A 21,800-nucleotide genomic window follows, 5' to 3' on the forward strand; every position below is an offset into this window, starting at 1 on the left:
GAGTCACCATTGGGGATTTGTTCCATATGTTCCCATGTAACATGTAAGTAGAGGACTTTAGTCACAGTGACTGCAAAACACCAGCCACTGCAGACTGCATGCTGTATGTTGCATTACCCATGCAAGCCTCAGCACTCGGTTGCAGAGTGATGTGCATCGGTGCTTGTGTATTAAAAGAACAAGAGGAAGGAAGTGACAACAATTAGAAAAGGCTAATCCCCCCCTCCGTGCGCGCGTGCACACACACACACACACACACACACACACTTCACAAAACATTTCACAGCAAACACGGCCTTGATTCTTGCTTAGAACTAGTAACACATCATGCAGCTCCTGTTTAAGTCCCAGTGTTTATTACTACAGGCTTCCTTCCCCCTGTAACTGTATTTGTCATGTGTCTTGCTGAGCCCTGAATTAATGCATGAGACCAGAACTTTTGGTGCAAATTAGAGGCTGGATTGCGGGTATTATGCAGAAATGTTTACTCACAGGAACGCAATGAATTCTGGACTGTGTGAAATCCACATTTCTCGGTTCTCTGTGTGTGACTAAAGCCTAGTGTGGAATGCAGTACCCTGATCCTTTGCCCACCCCACCCCCCAGTAATTGAAAAAGTAAAGTTCTAGTCCACATGGTTCAAGGGGCCACTAACACCTTGGCTCAAAAAAGGACAAAAGAGGACATGAATTCGTGAAACTTATGTATATGGTCATTTAGATGCAATTATAGAAATCCATTATTGCGATTTAGATAGAAAGATGTAGTCTTCCCCACTATGGTAAAATGGGCTGAGACAGGTGACCTGTATCACTTTGCTACCCAGATGCTAACTGCTGATGGGCATCTTCAAGGCACCTTCTGTTCTTAGGGTTCTTTATCTTAAAGTTGGACAGAACGTCAAATAAAGGACTTCTTTAGATAGGCGCCTATCTTCTGACAGCCCTTCAAACGACTATAGAAGAGGACATGAACACTTAATCTGGAGAAAAGTTTCGAAATGTGTCTTGCTGCCTCTTTATGAGAAGTGTGGGGATGGGCAGAACACACAGCCTTTGTGTTCAAGGACGGCCTTTCAGCATCCTGTACAATTCCCTACTGCTGTCAGACAGCTAGTGGTACCCTAGGGCCGGACTAAACATGACCTTAAATTTGTGAATGCATTCAGAAGCATCTGCTTTTGAACTTAAAAAATAAAAGCTGCATGGGAGGAGCTGGTTTCAGGATTGAGACTGCAGCACATGGGGAGGTAGATTAACCCTTTTTGCCCAAGCTGTGATTCTACCCTTGGAAGCTGCAAACAGGTGCCAAAACCAGCTTTCTTCCTACATAAAATAGCAGCTGGGAGGGCTGCTTTTCACTGGGACAGCACTGTGTAGGATAGATTAAACCCCTCCTCTCCCCATGCAGCAGAATCCTGATCTTGTCTCCATCATTATTACTTTGACAGGTAACAAGAAAAGACATGTTTAAATGCATTCTAATCTTGCGAAGTTTGGCCCTTTGTCTCCAGAACAGACAGTCCTACTCCTTCTCAAAAATCCATATTCTCTGAAAATCTGAAGCTTGATGCAGAACGCATCTTCTTTTTTTCTGCTGAGGCTGTCCTGGCTCACTATACGGCTGCATACCAGAAGGGTCATGCCATTTTTTTGGGAGAAATGTATTATGGCCTCTTGGGTCAACAACAGGTAGAATCTGGGTTTGGATTTAGAACAGGGATGAGCAGAAGGTGGATTGGGCTATACTACGGGATCTCAGGATAATTTGCAGAAGACCATCAAGGGTTTTTCTGACCCTCAAATGTTTAACAATAGCAACAAAACCAAATTGTTTCCCACCTAAATTAGGTTGCTGAAAGACTTTCATTGTGGGATAGGACTAGGAGCTCTTCTGGTGCTGAAAAAGAATTCCTAAACGTAGAATATACCCAGAGGCACCCTGTTCTTAAATTCTAAGCATATGTCTTTTGCACCTGCCTGTGGTTGGCAAAACATACCCTAGTCAAAAAATAAATAAAGTGGATTTGACTGGACTGCCCTGCTTGCCCCAGATGTAGAAGAAATTTATATCCCTGTTTTATAAAGCAGAGTGGGCCAGTCTTTCCAAAGGATGCGTGAAATAAAAATGACAAAGGGCTTCATATGTTAAAAAGAGCGCTGGTGAAAACTTAGTGCTGATACGAGCCAGTGGCAGTCTTCTGCTTTAAGCTTTACCTGTTCCTTTGACACCAGAGGGAGAAAATGTCTCAAGTGCTTTCTTATCTACTTCCGTGCAGCAGGAAAAGGGAAGAGATGGGAGGAAGAGACTTCTCACTTAGCTTTGTATTTGCTTTTAATTAACTGTAGGCAGCGGGGATTCCATGTTCCAATTTATTTATTTATTTGACACAGAGGTCAACAAACGGGTCTCTGAACTACCACTGGCTTATTGGGAAAATCTGGCCACACGGTGTGTGTGTGTGTGCCCCATTTGGAGCGATGTTGTATTTTAAAGACTTCCACTAGAAATATGCCCAGTTCTAAGCAGAAGTGAACAGGTGAGCTGCCAGACTTGAATGGAGTTGGTCAAATGCAATAGGAAATGTCCCCAAGAGTATTGCATTGAAAACTGGTATATGCACACAACAGATGAATTAAGGCGGCAATTTGCCAAGTAATAAACATACAGAACTGCAGTGTACGTGTGTTGCTTGGTAAGGTGGTTCCTTACTGACCTGTGAAGGGTTTAGTTTCTGATCAGAGACTTGCAGAGAAATGGTGGAGTTTAGTCTTCTTATCACACGGCTGGGTGCTATATATATATGAAATTGTCATGTACAGAACCAGACTGTTTATCCATTCAGCTTGTCAATGTCTCCCCTGAGTGGCTGTCCAACAGGCAGAGAAGGTCTTTCCCAGTTCTGCTGCCTAGACTCTTCTTAGCCAGAGACACCAAGAATTCAACTTGGGCATCCCATTCATTTCAGTGTGACATATTGCAAGTAAATATGTTATAAGACTGAAGCATTTGATGTATATACATCACCTGCCATGGTATCCTCTCCCACTCCAGCCACCCCAAACATCATATTGTTGACAGGGGTTTATGAGCCACTATCAACTTAATTTATCAACTGAAGGCCGAGTAAATCACTGGCTCCTGTGAATTCATTCACACACATTCCATTTTTCCTTCTGGAAGAGTGGTCTGTTTTGTCTAGACAGGAAGATGAGTGTGATCATCATTGAAGATCCTGATTTATGAGAAAAAGCATACCACTCCCTAGAAGCAAGTTCTCTGGAAGGAGGAAACAGGCCATCCCTTTCTAGCTCCTTCGCTATGATGCAGACCACTTCTGTTTTCACAAAGCATGGTTTAAGCTGTACTTCCCATCTTAAATCCATCAGAACCTATCCTCAAATCCAACTTCACATATGCTAGGGCTGCCATGTGTCCTACTCTGCAGAGGTCAACCACCTGTTTTGAAGGGCTGGCAGTCCTCTATTTTAAGGTGACTTTTATTTGAGGGCTGTCTAGTCTCAAGTCTGGTTTAAAAGTAAAGAACCCTAAGAAAGGAGAGCAGGAGCCCTGAAGTTGCCCCTCAACAGTTAACAGCAGACTGAACTATTACCCATCACCTGTTGCCTCCTCACTAGGGTGAGCCATATTGCATTTCTCTTTAAATGATTGTTGTTGTTGTTTAGTCGTCTTAGTAGTGTTTGACTCTCCGTGACCCCATGAACCAGAGCATGCCTTGGAAACTCTCACTTTCTTCTCAAAGCTTCTCCTTTTTTATGTCCATGGAGTTTTCTTGGCAAAATACTGGAGTGGTTTGCCAGTTCCTTCACCAGGTGGATCACATTTAGTCTAAACTCTTGGCTATGACCTGTCCATCCTAAGTGGCCCTGCACAGCATAGCTCATAGCTTCTCTCAGTTATTCAAGCCCCTTCGCCACAACATGAAGGGGTAAATTATTGTAGCTGTTGCTAAATTTTGCATCTACACAAATCAATTAGTGTATGGAAATGTTATGTAAATTTGTGTTACATTTTGTTCTGTTTTTTGGGGCGATGCAAACCCTCTATAGGCGATACATAAGTGGCCATTCTGATATATGTTTCTTCATTGCAGGATATCACTTTATCTCAGTCACTATCCCAGTTCATCCATTGCTTGCCTGCGTTTTCTTTTTTTTACCCTTTTACACATGTGATAGAGAAGTTTTTGCCTTGAGTTTTCTTCTCAGTGCTAAGCTACATCTGGTCAAGTTTGCATTTTTTAACGCCTTCCTATGGGGGTATAAGGACCTGTGGGCCTTTGGGAATCTGAGTCGTAATCTCAAAAAACAGAAAGGCATGAACAAAGTTTGTTGGCATGTGTTGTGAACTGTGTACTTTGAGCTGCATGCATAGCTATGCTGTGTATACTGAGCTGGGATTTTTACCTAGGCTTTTTAATGCAACATAGCCATTTCTGCACATATGGTGCTAGGTGTTTGTGCAAAATAAACATTCTTATGTATGCATGCATTTATCAACATAACATAGTTCTGAAAGTGACCTCATTTTTGCACATCCTGATGAACAAATGAGAGAATGAAGCTCATTTTAAAAAATGGTGGGAGGATAAATTTAATCATGCATACACACACACATTTGCATAATCAGTCTTTGCAATAAAATCAACAAGAAAAGCCTCTCCTTGTTTGCTGAATGATGTTATTTATTCATCTGCCAAAGACCAATTACAGACCAATCCAAGTCTAGCTGTGTTAATATTATAACTGTTATGCAAAAGATGGGGAAAAAATACAGTAGTCCATTTCTACCAAAAGAAAGAAATAAAATCCCAAAATAGAATATGGAAAGGTACACATCATGTCTGTCTTCTCTTTCCTTTTTTTGGTAAATGTGACTCAAATGAGTTGATTTTTCTTCACTCTAGTCTATATATAATATACTTTGGGCAGGGGGTGGGGAGGCTTATTGTGAATAGCTTACCTTAGAGTTCTTTTCAGGGTTACGATGTCTAAAAAAAATGTATATATCCCACCTTTCCTTCTAGATTTTTCATTTTCTCTGAAAATGGAAACAATGGGATGTTAAAAATACTTATCAAAATGCAAAAATAAAGTTATAAAAAATAAAGGTCAGTGGCTTGACGTTCAGCAGTGATCTTTATTCCTAAAGGTGTGTGTCTATATTAACACTGCCAAAGTGGTCAGGTGCAAAAACTTGACCTCTGTGCAAAAACAATAAACATTTTTGTGTGTGATTCAGAGCACTTTCTTAGCAATGGTGTCTCCACATGGGAGTGGGGGACGCAGAAGACCCTGGTGACTGGTCTTCAACTCTGGAAGACATTTTACCTGGGGTCTGGTCTATTCATGCAGCAGAATAAGGTGGGGATAGGATGGCAGAGCCATAAGATGGCAGAACAGGCTAAACTGCCCCCCAGCCAAATATTTCAGTATTTATCTGATTTTTTGTTTTCTAGAAACTTTTACTCTCCCCTCTGGGTGACTTACAAAAATAAGATGCAATATACAATTTCAATATAACAACAACCCCCCCAACCCCCCCCCCCAAATGACAGCAATAGCCACAGATCAATAAGTGTTCTGATCTAGAACATGCTTCCATTCTAGATTGGGGACCCGTGTCAGTTTCTTCTTGAAAATTGTCCCATTCCAGTGTTTATTTGCCCCAGAAGGCAGGCAGTATTTGGAGTTAACAGCACCTTCAGAAGGTGGATAGTAGCTAAGGGTAGGGGCCAAAGTATTTTTAGCAGGGGGAAGGGGGAGAGGACCATGTTCCAGATCAGGATTCTGCAACTGCTTTTTCTTGAGAACAGAAGAGGCCAGTTGAAGCAAACCTGAGTGATCGATAGACACAGAAATGACATTTATGAACCAGGAGCAACAAAGAGTCTTTTGGCACCTTAATAACAAAATTCATGTACATGACTTTAGTCTGTTGTTTTCAGTGGGTTTGCTTTGAGTATAACTTAACTGGAAACAAGCTTAATAGATGCATCGTGGGACAAGCTGCGGGAGCCTGGATCCCATCTCATCAGATGCACGAACTGTTGTTAACTAATGAGTAAAAAATGATGGGTGTTCTTCCCCCTCCACCACCGTCTGTATAAACATGTGAATAATAGGGAGCAGTTTTTGGCCTTTCTGCTTCACATAGTGCCATATATTTAGTGCTGTACGGGTGAAAGCAAGATGGATCTGAAGACTGTGTGTCTCGTGGGTTCCTCTTCATTTACCACATTGTGGGAAGGTTGCCAGCGATGCATAGATGTTGCATGTGGTCTCATGGGGGGGACGGATTAATTCTTACTATGCAAGGATACCTCCTGCTGACTTTTGAAAGGGAGAACAAACAAAGAGGAACTCTTTTGACCATGGATGCTATTAGCTTAATGTTTCTGTTCTCTGATCTTCCTGTCCTGTTTGCTTTGTACGGCTTAATCAAGGTTTTTTGTTTTTTTTGGTATATAATGTGGACCAAGTAATTGAAAACAAATTTAGCATGTCTCAGACCATCAAGTTCCCTTTCAGCTGGATTGCTGGCTTCGCGGTAGACATGTCTGCTTTCAATTTTCAGTGATGTGAGAAACATAGAATGAATGGCTTGATTTGTAATTGTGAATGTTAATAATGAAAGAGATATTCCCTGGTCTCAAGCCTACATAGAAATTCTGTCTCCGTTATGCTTCATATAACAAACCCCAATTCAAAACTCCGCTGCTATTCTTTACTGAACATTTTCATTCTCTGCTATGTGGTTGGGTTGTTTTTTGCTCTCGAAGTGCCCAATTTATTTCATGAAAACATGTGATGTACATAGAGCACACAAATATTTGTACAGAGAAAGATTACCATGAAAATGTCAAAACCTGCTTGTTTAAATAAACTCCTATTTTAGCTGGCAATGATTTTTTTTTTTTGACCTGTGTGCCACTACCTCTGTCAAAACCTGTCCACAGAAGATGGCAGAAATCTGGTTTATAACACAAGCTTGCATTTTTCACAGTGTTCTCCTTTCATTTGTGAGTGTTTGGTTTTCACCTTGAAAGCAGAGAAATGCTTTCAGGTTTCATGTAATTCAACAATATGCAAATATTTGAGAAGCAAGTACCATATGTTGAATTACATGAAACCTGAAAGCATTTCTCTGCTTTGGCAGTTGTGTGCAAGCAACCCCAAATATCAAGTCTTTAAAGCTTTTTGGCAACTGTGGGCTCCCAAGCCAAGAGAGCAAGGGAATTGTTCATCAAACTGACTTGAGCTAATCTTTAGGCATGGCTGTTAACAATAACATAGGAGCCCCAGAGCTCTTCTGTTCTTAGCTAGACAAACTAGGGGTTTGCGTAATAACATATGTGTTGCTAAGGCCAAGGACCTCCCAAGGGTGGTTTGTTGGTTTGTTGGTTTGTTTATATATGTGTGTTTCCTTCTAGTATCCAGGTTAAAAAAGCAGACAAAGTTTTAAGGAGTAGTCAAAAGGAAACGTCATGCTTTTGGGTGACAGCCATCATGATGATGATAATATTATGAAATAAAAGCAGGGTTTGTGGGGATCACTCTTGAGTTCCTTGGAAGAAGGGCAAGATGGATGGATGGATCCACAAAGAGGGGATGGGAATGTGGAATTCCACATGTTTGAGATAAGAAGGTCCCAGGTTTCCAGGTACACTTGGGGAAATCAAGAAGAGCTGCTGTTTGTCCCTATAGGACAGCCTTTCCCAATCTACTGCCCTCCAGATATTTCTGGACTACAACTCTCAACAACTCTAGGTCAGAGATGATGGAAGCTGTAATGGTCCAAACCACCTGGAGGACACTAGTTAGTTAGTGAAGGCTAGTTAGCTACTTCTAAGCTTTATGGACCAGTGTATTTCAGCAAAAGGCAACTTCATATGTTCATAGCTCTAGTTTAACTCTTCTAATTGTGAACCTAATATGCTGTTTCCTAACTGGAAGCCTTCAGTTTTTATTTTAATGCATTCCCTACAGTAGCAAATGGGGATGCGGGTGGCGCTGTAGGTTAAACCACTGAGCCTAGGACTTGCCAATCAGAAGGTTGGCAGTTCATATCCCCACGACGGGGTGAGCTCGCGTTGCTCGGTCCCTGCTCCTGACAACCTAGCAGTTCGAAAGCATGTCAAAGTGCAAGTAGAGAAATAAGTACCACTCCGGCGGGAAGGTAAACAGCATTTCCGTGCGCTGCTTTGGTTCGCCAGAAGTGGCTTAGTCATGATGGCCACATGAACCGGAAGCTGTACGCCGGCTCCCTCGGCCAATAAAGTGAGATGAGCGCTGCAACCCCAGAGTCGGCCACGACTGGACCTAATGGTCAGGGGTCCCTTTACCTATACCTTTACAGTAGCAATGGGTTTTATTGCTTGTGGGTCTTGCAAACTGTCTCAACTAAAGAGATGACATCAGAAATATGAGACTCTTGCTGGGCATCTGCCTTCTCCTAGGTGGGGTTGTCCAAGCCATTGCTAATCTGCCCACAGAACATTGCCCAAAGCGAGAGAGCCTAGGGCAAACCACTCCTTCCCAGCATGTGGTCATGTATGATAGTTGCTGGAGAACATCACTCACAAATGTCATGGCATAGTTTTCCTCTTCCGCTGCATCTCAGCCTTGTGCAAAAGAAAATTGTGAGCATGTCCAGTCTTTTCTCAATATGTGGGATGGGGAGGGAGAGAAAGTAGTGAGCCGCTTGTGCATTTCATTTTGCTGCCTCTATGGAATCGCAAAGCGGCAAAGGAGCCTTCTTTGTGGAAAAATATATATTCTGTTTTGTTATTTTCTTCTCTGTCTCTGGAGATTGTGTGTGTGTGTGTACAGCACACACACGCTTCCTTGGATTTAGTATAATCATGACTGCAGATTATTTCTTCTACTGCTAGATTATTTCCAGCTATTCAGAAGCAGGAAATGCTTTGTCAGCTGGCAATCTAAACCACCAAAGACTTTGGCTAAACTTTTGACTCAATGCCTCACCTATTGAAATTAATCCTTTGGGTTTAGCTTTGAAGTTTGTCCTTGGTTAGAATATCCATGCACCCAAAAGAGCCAAGAGACAGAATTCCCCAAATATTCAGTTCTCAAAACGAAGACACAGATTGCTGATGTTCTTCTGTAGGCACTCTCTTTTCAAAGTGACTGAAGTCTGGGATTTGCTGGGACTCATAGGAGAATTTTGTCATGCAGACTTATGAGGCTGCTATAACAGAGCACTCGTCAAGCCTTCTCTAGTGAGGAGTACCACAAATATCTAGTCCTGTTGTGTATAAAAATAAAAAGCAACTTTCCTAAAGATGTACAGGCTCCCTACCCTATTCCTTCCACTTTTTTTTTTTGTAGGATTGCAACCCAGTAGAGAAAACGTTTGCCGAGTAATTGTACGAGTTATAGTCAATTAACCAATTAAATCGGGGTAAATTTGCATATGAGGAAAATAGTTCTAAAGTAAAATAAAGAACATGCTTTATTTTACACATCTGGGAAGAGGCATTCATTCTCCCATCTCTTGCATGCCTCTTTTATTATGGTGCATGCTACTGACACTTTTTAGAGGGACGCGGGTGGCGCTGTGGGTTAAACCACAGAGCCTAGGACCTGCCAATCAGAAGGTCAGCGGTTCAAATCCCCGTGACGGGGTGAGCTCCCGTTGCTCGGTCCCTGCTCATGCCAACCTAGCGGTTCGAAAGCATGTCAAAGTACAAGTAGATAAATAGGTACCACTCCGGCGGGAAGGTAAACAGTGTTTCCGTGTGCTGCTCTGGTTCACCAGAAGCGGCTTAGTCATGCTGGCCACATCACCCGGAAGCTGTACGCCGGCTCCCTCGGCCAGTAATGCGAGATGAGCGTCGCAACCCCAGAGTCAGCCACGACTGGACCAAATGGTCAGGGGTCCCTTTACCTTTACCTTTCTGACACTTTTTATAAGTGCTTACTTAAAACAACAACAACAACCAAAACTTTAAAATATAAAATTTGCTGCCTAATTAATCAGTGTCACCTCTTTAGTCAGTTTTAATGATAATAGTTTTAATGATTAAACTAACTCATTGACTATGTCTTTGGAATGGACCAGAAGTAGCCTAGACCCACTCATATCTATTCATTCATGCAAATGTCATTTGCTTTGATTAGGAAGAGCTAAGCTGAGCTGCTTATTTTAAAGTTTTTATTGTTTTCATTATATTTATATCTTTCCCTTCCTCCCAAATAAACCTAGGGAGGCAAACAATAAGTAATAAAACAATAAAAACACCCTGAAAATGATTCCAATTCAGATGCAGACTGTATGATGAAAGGTTCAAACAACTCCCCCTATGCCATCTCCTAATTATGCAATTTGAGGATTTGTAAAATGCTTTTACAAAAGTCGCTTTAGATTTGTTTTGCACAAGAGCAACAGGTAACAGTCCTGTGAAGAAGGTTAGGATAAGAATGAGTGACTTGCCGAAAGCTACCCAAGGAGCATCATACTTGAGGAAAGATTAGAACATGGACCTCCAAAATAAACTACTCCCAATGCCTGCACTGTTAACCACCCATGAGAAGTGTCAGAGGTTTCTAGAAAACAGTTGGGGATTTCACAAGGGAGCCTTTGGCTGGTTAAATGATGGCTTTTTAAATGTGTTAGGTGTTTGTGTTTTTGTTGTAGTTATGTTATGTATTTTGTGTTTTACATTGTAGACCAACCTGTGATCTTTGGATGAGGAGAGTAATAATAATAATAATAATAATAATAATAATAATAATAATAATAATAATAATAATAGATTCAACATTCTGAGCCTGAATTTATTCTAGCCTTGCAAAGTTAGACCACAAAAGTTAATAACTTCTAAATATTTTTCACTAGCCAGCATGCTCTTGGTCATTGGTAGCACATCAATAAACTGAAGGAAAGACACACACACACACACACACACACACACACACACACACACACATGTTTTTTATAAAAAACTTCATGTCTAGTCATCTAGAGGTGATCCTCATTTGCTCAAGGTGATCAAACAAGTTACTACTGTACTTATATATATATCTCTCTTTCTGATACTATTTTTATTTTGATTTATCTACTCCATTTGTCATTGAAATGATGATGTAATGATTTGGTCTTTTGCCAGCTTCATGGATACATGGACAACAAGCCCCTAGGTCTTCAGATCTTCATTGGGACAGCAGACGAGCGGATTCTTAAACCACATGCTTTCTACCAAGTCCATCGCATTACAGGGAAAACTGTCACCACCACCAGCTATGAGAAAATAATTGGCAACACCAAAGTGCTGGAGATTCCCCTGGAGCCAAAAAACAACATGAAAGCAACGTAAGAGTGCTATTATGAAAAGTGTCTTGTTACAAGATATTAATGGAACAAAACTGGAGACTTAATGTTAATGCAGAAGGCACCTGCATTTAGCTTGAACAAAAAAATACTCAAGGGCGAAAGACTTACAGTGACCCAGGTTTGATTCACAGTGTATGTGATCTGTATGAAAAAGCTGCCTGGTTCCATCCCTTGCATCTCTGTTAAAAGGATCAGGTAGCAGATGACGAGGAAGACTTCTTTCTGGCCTGAGACTCTGGAGGTCTCCTGTCATTTAGAGTAGATGAACAAGTGGCAAGGTAGATGAACCATTGATCTCACCTGTTTATGAGGCAGCTTCCTTCTGAGCCTTTTCCAAAAGGGACAGACTTCTGCAGGATCATTGTGGGTGATGATACTGGGCCCTGGGAGTGATTTAATACATGTTGGAGGCAGAAATGCTTCTGAATACTATTTGCCTGAAACCATAGGAGGGGAGAGTGCTCTTCTGCTTCAATCCTGCTTTTGGATTTCCCACAGGCACCTGGTAGGCCACTGTGAGAACAGGATGCTAAGCTACATGGGCCAGTAGCCTGCTCCACCAGCCTCTTCTTTCGTTGCTATGTTCATGTCTCAGTGCGCATTAGAATTTCAGTCCTACTCTAACAACTACACCACACTGATTCTTTAATTTTAAATGTATCTTTTAGAACATGGCACCATTGGGGCGATGTTTGGGGAGTCAAAAAGCCCTGTTCTCCCAGGCCTTTTAAATAAGTAGGTTGGGGCGGTCTGTTTTTAATCATGTTTTTTTTTAAGTGCAGTGGGGTGGTTGTTGTTGTTGTTGTTGTTGTACTTAGGCAGTTCCTGATTTTATGTTTTATTTTCTGATTAAAAGTGACCTTTAAATCCATCGTTGTAATCAGTGAGGTAAAAACAAAATTCTGCGTGAACCATATCTTTCCCACCTTGCAAATGTGTTCAGGAATCATTGGGTTGTTAATTCTGTGGTTGGGTATTAACTAAGGTTTTGGCTTGTTCCGCAGCATTGACTGTGCAGGGATCCTCAAGCTGAGAAATGCAGACATTGAACTGCGGAAAGGGGAGACGGACATCGGCCGGAAGAACACTCGCGTGCGACTGGTCTTTCGTGTACACATCCCCGAATCCAGTGGCAGGATTGTTTCCTTGCAAGTGGCATCCAACCCCATTGAATGCTGTAAGTTGCATTTTCTCTTTAATTTCACTATTTTCTGATCAGTGGCGATATTTTCCATGCTGCAACCTCTCTGTATCCTGTGCGTCGATCCTAAATTAGCTGAAGAAAGCATGTCTCGAAACTTGTGCATAATTACCTGGGGGTAAGTCCCATTGAAATCAGGAGGACTCACAGTCAAATTACACATTATGTTAGCTATTCAGAAATGCTGTTAAGTGCAAGGGTTTTCTTTATGTATATAAATACTAGTGATTCTGGGATCTTAGCATGGTGGTGAAATGACTTAGCACCTCTACCCACTGTAGTCTTGAGGCAGTATTCAACTAAATAGTTGCACTAGCACATGAATTGACACTAGTAGAATGGGATTTGTAGTTTGGCACTTACCACCACCTTCTGAGGAAATCTGTTCCACTGTTGCTCTTACTGTCACAAAGTTCTTCCTGATGTTTAGTTGGAATCTCGTTTCTTGTAACTTGAAGCCATTGGTTTGGGTCCTATCCTCTGGAGCAGGAGAAAACAAGCTTGCCCTTAAGATATTTGAAGATAGCTATCGTATCTCCTCTCAGTCTCCTCTTTTCCAGGCTAAACATACCCAGCTCCCTCAACTGTTCCTCATAAGTCTTGGTTTCCAGACCTTTGATCATCTTGGTTGCCCTCCTGCACACGTTCCAACTTCTCAATAGCCTTCTTAAATTGTGGCACCTTGAACTGGACACCCTACTCCAAATGTGGTGTGACCAATGCAGAATTGAGTGGTCCTATTACTTCCCTTGACCTCGACACTATACTTCTGTTGATGCAATCTAGAACAGCATTAGCTTTTTTTACTGCTGCACCACACTGTTGATTCACGTTAACCTTGTGGGTCCACTAAGATCACTAGATTATTTTCACATGTCCTACTGTATAGAATTAGGCAGTGCAGCTTTAGTACAAATTGATAACAGAAAGATGCTGTTAATCCCTTGACTCATTAGAGTACAATTGAAATTATGGAGGTACTTCCAGAACAGATAGAAATCTGAGATATGGTACACAAGTTGTCAAAGATCTCCTGATTATCTGAAAAGTCTGAAAATGAGACAATTGTTATGACTCTCACTCTGAACACATCATATTCAGACTGTTTTTGGGCAGTACTCCAAGAGACAGCAGGACAAGCAGCGCATGAGATCAACGAGAGGGGTGTGGGAGTTTCCCTTTGCACTCTTTGATAAGCCCCACATTGGAGAAGAGGGGATTTCCACTGGATGTCTCAGTGACTGCCGAATGTGGGCTATACTGTCTCAGCAGATCTCCCATGGAGAAAATGTTCTTGGCCCTCTAGCATATGTTCATCCCACCGGAGATCTCATTTCCAGCTATCATCCTTTCAGTGTAGGAGGTTTGCATCAGGAACGAAGGGTGCTCGGTGTCTTCACAGGATAGGACCGGTGGAAGGGCCTCCATTCTGGCACATCCAGAGATTCTTAGTCATTTTTGGAGGGCTTGCGCTTCTGAGTCTCTTTGCTCATCCGGTGATGCTTTATTGTTAGTAACCTGAGCTTTCTCAGTGGTTTGGGGATTTCACAGAATCATAACGAACCATTTTCACTTCTTTTATTGTGTGACTCACAGTAGTGTACAAAACCATGTTGTAGCAATAAACTGCCTGAGAAAGTTTACTTAAAAGACCCACTCTGTGGCTTTTGATTGTAATGTAAGCCTTCCCCTAAGGGAGCAGAGGGGAACCTGCAGCCTCTCAGTGTAACTCTTATCATTTTCCACCATTGGCCTTTTGGGCTAGGACTAATGAGAGCTGGAATCCAACAACATTTTATGGCCACAGGCTTCCCATCCCTGCCCTGAGACACATCTGCACTGGAGATGCTCACTGTTTCAACATGTTTAGACTGCAATCTAAACCTCTGAAAAAACACGTCCTTTTGAGGATCCCCAGGGACATGGCAGGGCGAAATGTCTTTGCCCTATGCATCCCTTTGATGATTGCCAGGGTGCCTTCCTGGCGATCTCTGCCAGGAACACGGCAGGGCGAAGCATCTTCGCCCTGGTGCATCCTCTGCAAGAGACACAGCAGGGCCAAACGTCTTTGCCCTGCCACATCCCTTTCACAAAGGTAAGGTGGCTGGCGGTGGGTGGAGAGATGGCAGGCCAAGTCAGCCTGGCTGGGTTGGAGGGGTGTCGCATGTGTGATGTCATGCACGCACGATGCCCCCCGCCACTGCCGCCGGTGCAATTCGGCACCTCTGGCAGATGCTCTATCACCGAGATATACCATTTCTCTTAATGGCACCACTCACTTAGAAGAGGAAGCTCCAAGGTTTGTGAAAGAATAAAAATCCTTTTTTTGGGGGGGGACCCTAAGTGAGTCAGACATCCCAAAGCAGCTTAATGGGGACTGTGCATGCTTAAGGGACACAAAATATTAATTATTGGAGAAAATTAAGAAAATTCAGGGTTGCATCCAACTAAGTCATATTGGAGCAGACTCATGACTAACTTAAGGTCATTTGTTTCAGTGGGTCTGTTCTGACCATGGCTTGGTCCAATGCAACTACAGTGGTACCTCCGGTTGCGCACAGGATCCGTTCCGGAGCTCTGGTTGGATCCTGAGGAATTTGCAACTGGAGGTGCCTGTTCTGCACATGCATGTGGTGCGGTAGAGTGCTTCTGCACATGCGCATGCAGCAAAACCCGGAAAAATATTCCCGGGTTTGCCGCAAACGTAACCTGAAGGATATGCAACTAGAGGTGTGCGTATCCAGAGGTACCATTGTATATGGGCGGAATTTGACATGGTGCTATATTGGATGTTTCCATCAGCACAAGCGTGTCAGCCTGGCAGACAGAGCAAACCTCCCACCCATCTTGCCATGCGCTGTTGTGGGGGTTCTCCTGACATCCTCCCCAAGCAAGTTTTAGGGAGCATGAGGGCACATGGATGTAGAAGAGGGGGGGAAGCCCTGTTGCAGAAGTAGAAGCCCTTTAAGGCAATAAACCAGCTGTTGTTGCTTTATTCTCTCCTGTAAACCTGTTCTTGTTATAAATATTATTTTGGCAAAATTATATTTACTTCTGAAAAGGTGTCCATTTGAGTGATTTAGACGTTTCTCCAGTCTTCAGAAAGTTGGTTTATGCCAATGAATTTTGGTCAAATATTTTGTTTCCTTTTAATTAGCTGCCTTGGAAGTTTCCTTTTCTTTTTGTTTCTTTCCTCCTCTCCAACTCAGTTTCCCCATAAAATTAGATATTCTGCATTAACGATATGTGGCACAGTTGTAAATTCAGTGGAAAGAAATAGTCAGTTTAAAGAATGTATTAATCTTGGCAGGTTTTCTATGGCTTTCTTGCTAGTGGATAGATTATCAACAGTAGGCTAGCGGCTAGTTTAAGCGTAGCAAAGAACCATACTTGTGACTCCCAGGAGATTAATCTGCCTGCCGTTTTCAGGCAGCATGCTATGAACACTCTGCATTTTCAGTAGCTTCTCCAGTGAACTCTGAAAAGCGTATCTCTCGCTTTTAAAAAATGCATTATTTTAATGTTACAGCTGCTCTAATAAAACCTTTGTTATGGCTACGCTCATAAAGACTTTGTATCTAGGAACCTACGCTGAAAACGAATGATGCAAATCGGTGGAATAAATGCAAAGAGGCTTACTTTTCACAAACACATTTTGTTTGCATGGTTCTTTCTGAACTCACCCTTTAATCTCTTGTGATAGGGAGGGTTGTAAAGACTAGCATAGTGGCAGGAAGAGTAGTATAGTCTTAGTCCCATCAGGGAAAAAGGCAGGGTATGAATTAGTATAATAATAACAATGACAGTAACAATAGCAATAACAGTAAGTAAGTAAGTAAGTGTGAGGGTTTGATTAGCTGCTTGTGCGTGAAAACGTGCTCCCTCAGAGTTTGTGCGCCCCCACAAACCTCCGTGTGTGACGGAGCTCCTCAGACATGTCTGCTCTAGTCACTAGTAGAGTCCGACAGTGGCTGTCTGCGGAAGCGTTTCCAACAAAGAAGTTCCTTAACGGAAACGCGTCTCCTGGACTCACGGCGTGACAGTTTCCTGCGAGGTATGGGTCTCCCTATGGGAGACTCCGATACCTCCCCACTGTTCTCGCTGGAAGCCTCCCTGAGCCCTCCCTCCTGCTCGCATTCCCTCAGAGACCCACTCCTCCCCCTGCTGGTCCCTGCTTCAGCAGTTGAGTCTCTTTCATCCTGCCTGAGTCCCTCCACCACCTGATGCTCTGATGGCAGTTCCCTGACATCCACCTCCCCTCCAGGGCCCCCCTCACCCCCTCCCAATTCCTCCCCCCTGGGAGGTGAAGGGCTAAAACCCCGAAACGAATCTTCCTCATCTTCTGACGTCTCGAACAATTCTCTCCATCGATCGTCGTCCTGGCCAGCTGAATCCTCCTCCTCTTCAGAATCTGGGAACCCCTCCAACTCCTCTTCCTCGTCGGTGGTGGCAAAGTATTCCCTTCGGAACCTCGCTACAGGCTGAGGTTTACGTGGGAACCTCTGATGAAAAGTCTCTATTAAAACCTCGTCATTGACATCCTCTGCCCTAACCCAGGTGTTTTCCGACTCCGGTTCCCCTTCCCACATTACCAAATACTCTACTTGATCTCCCTTCCACCTGGAATCGAGGATCTCCGCTACATGGTAGCTGTGTTCCTTCTCCTCCATTGCTGGTCCCCTAGTGACCCTCCCCTCACTGTCTCCTCTATACGGTGACAGCAACGACCTGTGAAAAACTGGGTGCAGCTTCATGTGGTTCGGTAACCGGAGCCTGAAAGCCACTGGATTGACCTGCTGTATGACTTCAAACGGACCCAGCCTTTTGGGTCTTAATTTCTTACAACCTCCTTTGAATGGCAACCCTTGGGTTGACAGCCACACCTGGTCCCCCACCCTGATGCTTTCACCTTCCCTTCTGTTTTTGTCTGCTTGCCTCTTATATTCCTCCTTAGCCCTGTTTAAGTTGAGTTGGAGCTGGCGATGGATCGCTTCCATTTCTTCCACGAACTGTTCTGCAGCTGGAACGCTCCAGTTCTCCCCCTCCCCCCCTGGGAAGGCTCTGGGATGGCACCCGTGATTAGCCAAAAAGGGGCTCATCCCCGTGGACACGTTCTCTGCATTGTTGTAGGCAAATTCTGCCAACGCCAGCTTCTCCACCCAATCATTCTCTCTGTCATTAACATAACACCTCAAATATTGTTGGAGAACCCCATTTGCTCTTTCCGCCTGCCCGTTGGTTTCAGGATGACGGGCCGTCGAGAAATTAACCTCTACATGCAGTAAGCTCATGAGCTTCCTCCAGAACCTGGAAGTAAATTGTTTCCCTCGGTCTGAAACCACCCTCAAGGGGGCGCCATGCAACCTAAACACATTCTCTACAAACAATTTGGCGGTTTCTTCTGCTGTAACCGCATGTGAGCAGGCTATGAAGTGGGCCATTTTAGTTAACAGGTCTACTACAACCATGATGGCTGTTTTCCCTCTAGACCTTGGCAGATCAGTCATGAAATCTATTGCCACTGCTTCCCACCAAAGTCGCCCCACACACCCAGCGGTCCTCTGGAATGATATGGGTTTCTTCGGGTGCTCCCTCCCCCTCCAAATATTCAGGCTTGCGTGAGAGAGCGTCCGCCCTAACATTCTCTGGGCCTGGCACATAACAAATCTCAAAGTTAAATTTGGAGAACTCTTGGGCCCATCTCAACTGCCTTTGGTTGAGCACTCGCGCCGTTCTCCAGTACTCTAGATTTTTATGGTCCGTGCACACTTGCACTTTATGTTGTGCACCAACTAGCAGATGCCTCCATCTCCGGAACGCCTCATGAATAGCAAGCAGTTCTCGGTCGTACACCGTGTAGTTCCTCTCGGATTTGTTCAGCTTCCGCGAGAAGAAGGCACACGGACGCCACTCCGACTCCTCCTTCCCCGGCTGCAGAAGAAGCACCGCCCCTATGGCTCTGTCAGATGCGTCTGTTTCAACCCTTAGCTTCTTTCGTAAATCCACATGCAGAAGTTGTTCTTCAGAGGCGAAGGCCCTTTTCAGTTCCTCAAACGCTCGCCCCGCCTCCGCCGTCCATACAAACTTCTTCTTACTGCTGAGACAGTCAGTGATGGGTGCCGTCAGATGGGCGAAGTTGCGGATGAACTTACGATAAAAGTTTCCAAACCCTAGGAACCTCTGCACATCCTTCTTGGTTTTGGGTGTTTTCCATTCCAGCACTGCCTGTACCTTGCCGGGATCCATGGCCAATCCCTTGTCTGACAGGCGGTACCCCAGGAATTCCACCTCCTTGGTATGGAACCGACACTTCTCCAGTTTGACCCACAGCCTGTTGGCTTGCAGTCTGCTCAACACTTCTCTGACGTCTCTCACATGTTGCTCCTCATTCTCAGAATACACCAACACATCATCTAGAAAGGCAACGCAATTCTTGTAGAGCAAAGGGCCCAGCACGTGGTTCATAAAAGATTGAAAACACGCGGAGCCTGCTTGTAATCCAAATGGCATAACGAGGTATTCAAACGCCCCCAAAGGGGTAAACATGGTGGTTTTCCATTCATCCCCTTTCCTTATGCGTATCAGGTTGTACGCCCCCCTTAGATCCAGCTTTGTGAAAATCTTTCCCTTCCTCACCATGGTCAAAATATCATCAATTCTGGGCATAGGGAACGCCACCGGTTCAGTCACTGCATTCAGCCGCCTAAAATCACATACAAGTCTCGGCTTGTCCGCATTTTTTTTGTCCACAAAGAACACTGGGCTCCCCCCTGCTGCTTTGGACTCTCTGATGAAGCCTCTCTTCAGGTTCTTGTCAATGAACCCTCGCAACTCCTGCATTTCCCTGTCTGACATGGCATACAACTTGCCCACGGGAAGCTGTGCTCCAGGGAGTAAATTGATCTGACAATCAAAGGGTCTATGAGGTGGTAGTTGGTCAGCTTCCTTCTCGCTGAACACGTCGCTGAGATCTGCATACTGTGGTGGTACCTTCACCTTCCCCATTACTTCAGTCCCTGCTAGGGTGGCTTGGGCCCCTACTGAACCCTTCTCCCCTTTGCAGTGTTCTAGGCAATGTGCTGAACCAAAGGACACCACTCTTTGATGCCAGCCAACCAGCGGATCATGTAGAGCTAGCCAGCTCATTCCCAAAATAATGGGAGCGCCTCCCAGGGTGGCCACATTAAACGCTATCAGTTCTGTGTGCCTTGCCACCCTCATTATCATTGGGACAGTCTGCAAGCGGACTCCTCCTCCCAACAACTCCCTGCCATCAATCGTGGTCACCTGCAGGGGGTTGCTTAAAGGGATGGTCTGTATCTGGTGTTCAGCAGCAAACTCCTTGCTCATAAAATTGCAGGAGCTGCCTGAGTCCAATAGCGCCTTTATTTTTAGGGGGTGCCCATTCTGCAGCTCTAGCGACACTTCAATCACTAGAGCAGGTCGAGGAGCTTCTGGCACGGGCACTTTCACTGCTCTTTGGCCTGGCTGCAGTGCCCCAATTGTGGCAACCAGGCGTTGGCTTTTACCTGCTCCGCTCCCCCTTCTTCTCCCCCCTCAACAGCTCCCACCATCCCTTGCCATTCCTTCCTCTGGGGGCAGACTCTGGCAAAGTGGCCTGGCTGTTGGCAGAGATAGCATTTCCGGGGGCCCTTTCCCTCCTTCTTAGCTCCCTCGCTGGTTTTTGAAAATGCGCGCGCGCGCGCTGTTCCGATTTCCATCGGCTCTGCCGGCGGGAAAGCTGGCTCAGGAATGTCTGGAATGCGGAACTCCTTCCAACGTTCCCCTCTCCCTTCCCGCCTCTCCAAAGCTCTTGCCTCCTGCCGCGCTCCTATGGTCAGCGCAGATTTGGTCAGCTGATCCATAGACTCCGCCCTGGGGCTCCGTGCCAGCTCGTCTTTCACCCCCGAAGAAAGACCTTCTTCAAATAGCATTTGAACGGGTGCCGCCGATAAATCCCAACTCAGTCTGTGAATCAGCATGGTAAACTCAGTCCAATATTCACGGACAGATCGACTCCCCTGCTTACAAGCCATTAGCTGTCTGCGCACCACCCCTTCCTCAATATCGCTGGAAAACATGATATCCATTGCACGAAAGAACTTCATTGTGTCCTTTAGTATGTCATTGTGCGTTGCCATTAGGGGTCGCACCCAGTCTCTAGCCCCTTTCTCAAGATGCCCAATTACAAAAGCAACTCGCGATTCCTCATCAGGGAACTCATCGAACTGCACATTAAGGGCATATTGCATCTCTGTCCTAAAAGCATGGTAGTCCTTGGGGTCCCCCCCAAATTTCTGCACCAATCCTGGTACCTTTCTGGGGAATTGAGTGGCTCTCCCCTTCTTGTCTGCATCCTGAGCCCTTCTCTCCTCCAGCCTCGCCGTCTGCAGGGCCAGTTGAACCTCCAACGCTCGGTATCTATCTTCCAAGCTTGGACCAGCTCCAGCCCCTGCTCCTCCGGTTCCGGTTGGTTCGCTCATGATGCCTTCTCTTGCACAGGCAGCGTACAAAGACTGTCGGACTGCTGTGAGGGTTTGATTAGCTGCTTGTGCGTGAAAACGTGCTCCCTCAGAGTTTGTGCGCCCCCACAAACCTCCGTGTGTGACGGAGCTCCTCAGACATGTCTGCTCTAGTCACTAGTAGAGTCCGACAGTGGCTGTCTGCGGAAGCGTTTCCAACAAAGAAGTTCCTTAACGGAAACGCGTCTCCTGGACTCACGGCGTGACAGTTTCCTGCGAGGTATGGGTCTCCCTATGGGAGACTCCGATACCTCCCCACTGTTCTCGCTGGAAGCCTCCCTGAGCCCTCCCTCCTGCTCGCATTCCCTCAGAGACCCACTCCTCCCCCTGCTGGTCCCTGCTTCAGCAGTTGAGTCTCTTTCATCCTGCCTGAGTCCCTCCACCACCTGATGCTCTGATGGCAGTTCCCTGACAGTAAGTAAATAAATAAAATAACTGAGTAATATTCTAGGAAAAGCTTCTTCGGGAACTTTGCTTTTACTATTAAAATGAATATTTCTAGCTTCTCTGGTACCAGTGGTGGCCAGAGTGAGGTGGAGTTTAGAAGAGGCATTTCCCAAAGATTCAGAAATAAAAGTAGATCTTGGTTAAACCTTTCACTAGTCTTTCCAAAGCCATTTGCACACTGCCTTCTTCGAAAAATGCATCTTACTAGAACTAGAAACGATAATAGCTTTCATTTATGCATTTTAAATAGTTGG

General features: G+C 44.6%; 1 protein-coding gene across 7 annotated transcripts in view; it reads left to right on the forward strand.

The window, feature by feature from the left end:
• The window catches only part of NFATC2 (nuclear factor of activated T cells 2), a gene marked incomplete at its 3' end in the record, with an annotated part of 141,752 nt that overhangs the window by 39,855 nt on the left and 80,097 nt on the right, over nucleotides 1-21,800 (forward strand). For all 7 annotated transcript variants that reach the window (XM_081196104.1, XM_081196105.1, XM_081196106.1 and 4 more), the window contains exons 4-5: nucleotides 11,153-11,355; nucleotides 12,381-12,553. In XM_081196104.1, the coding sequence (XP_081052230.1) occupies nucleotides 11,153-11,355; nucleotides 12,381-12,553 (376 nt within the window). The remainder of the gene's footprint in view (nucleotides 1-11,152; nucleotides 11,356-12,380; nucleotides 12,554-21,800) is intronic.

This window comes from Podarcis bocagei, assembly GCF_964188305.1.
Source record: "Podarcis bocagei genome assembly, chromosome: 5".
Lineage (NCBI taxonomy): Eukaryota > Metazoa > Chordata > Lepidosauria > Squamata > Lacertidae > Podarcis > Podarcis bocagei.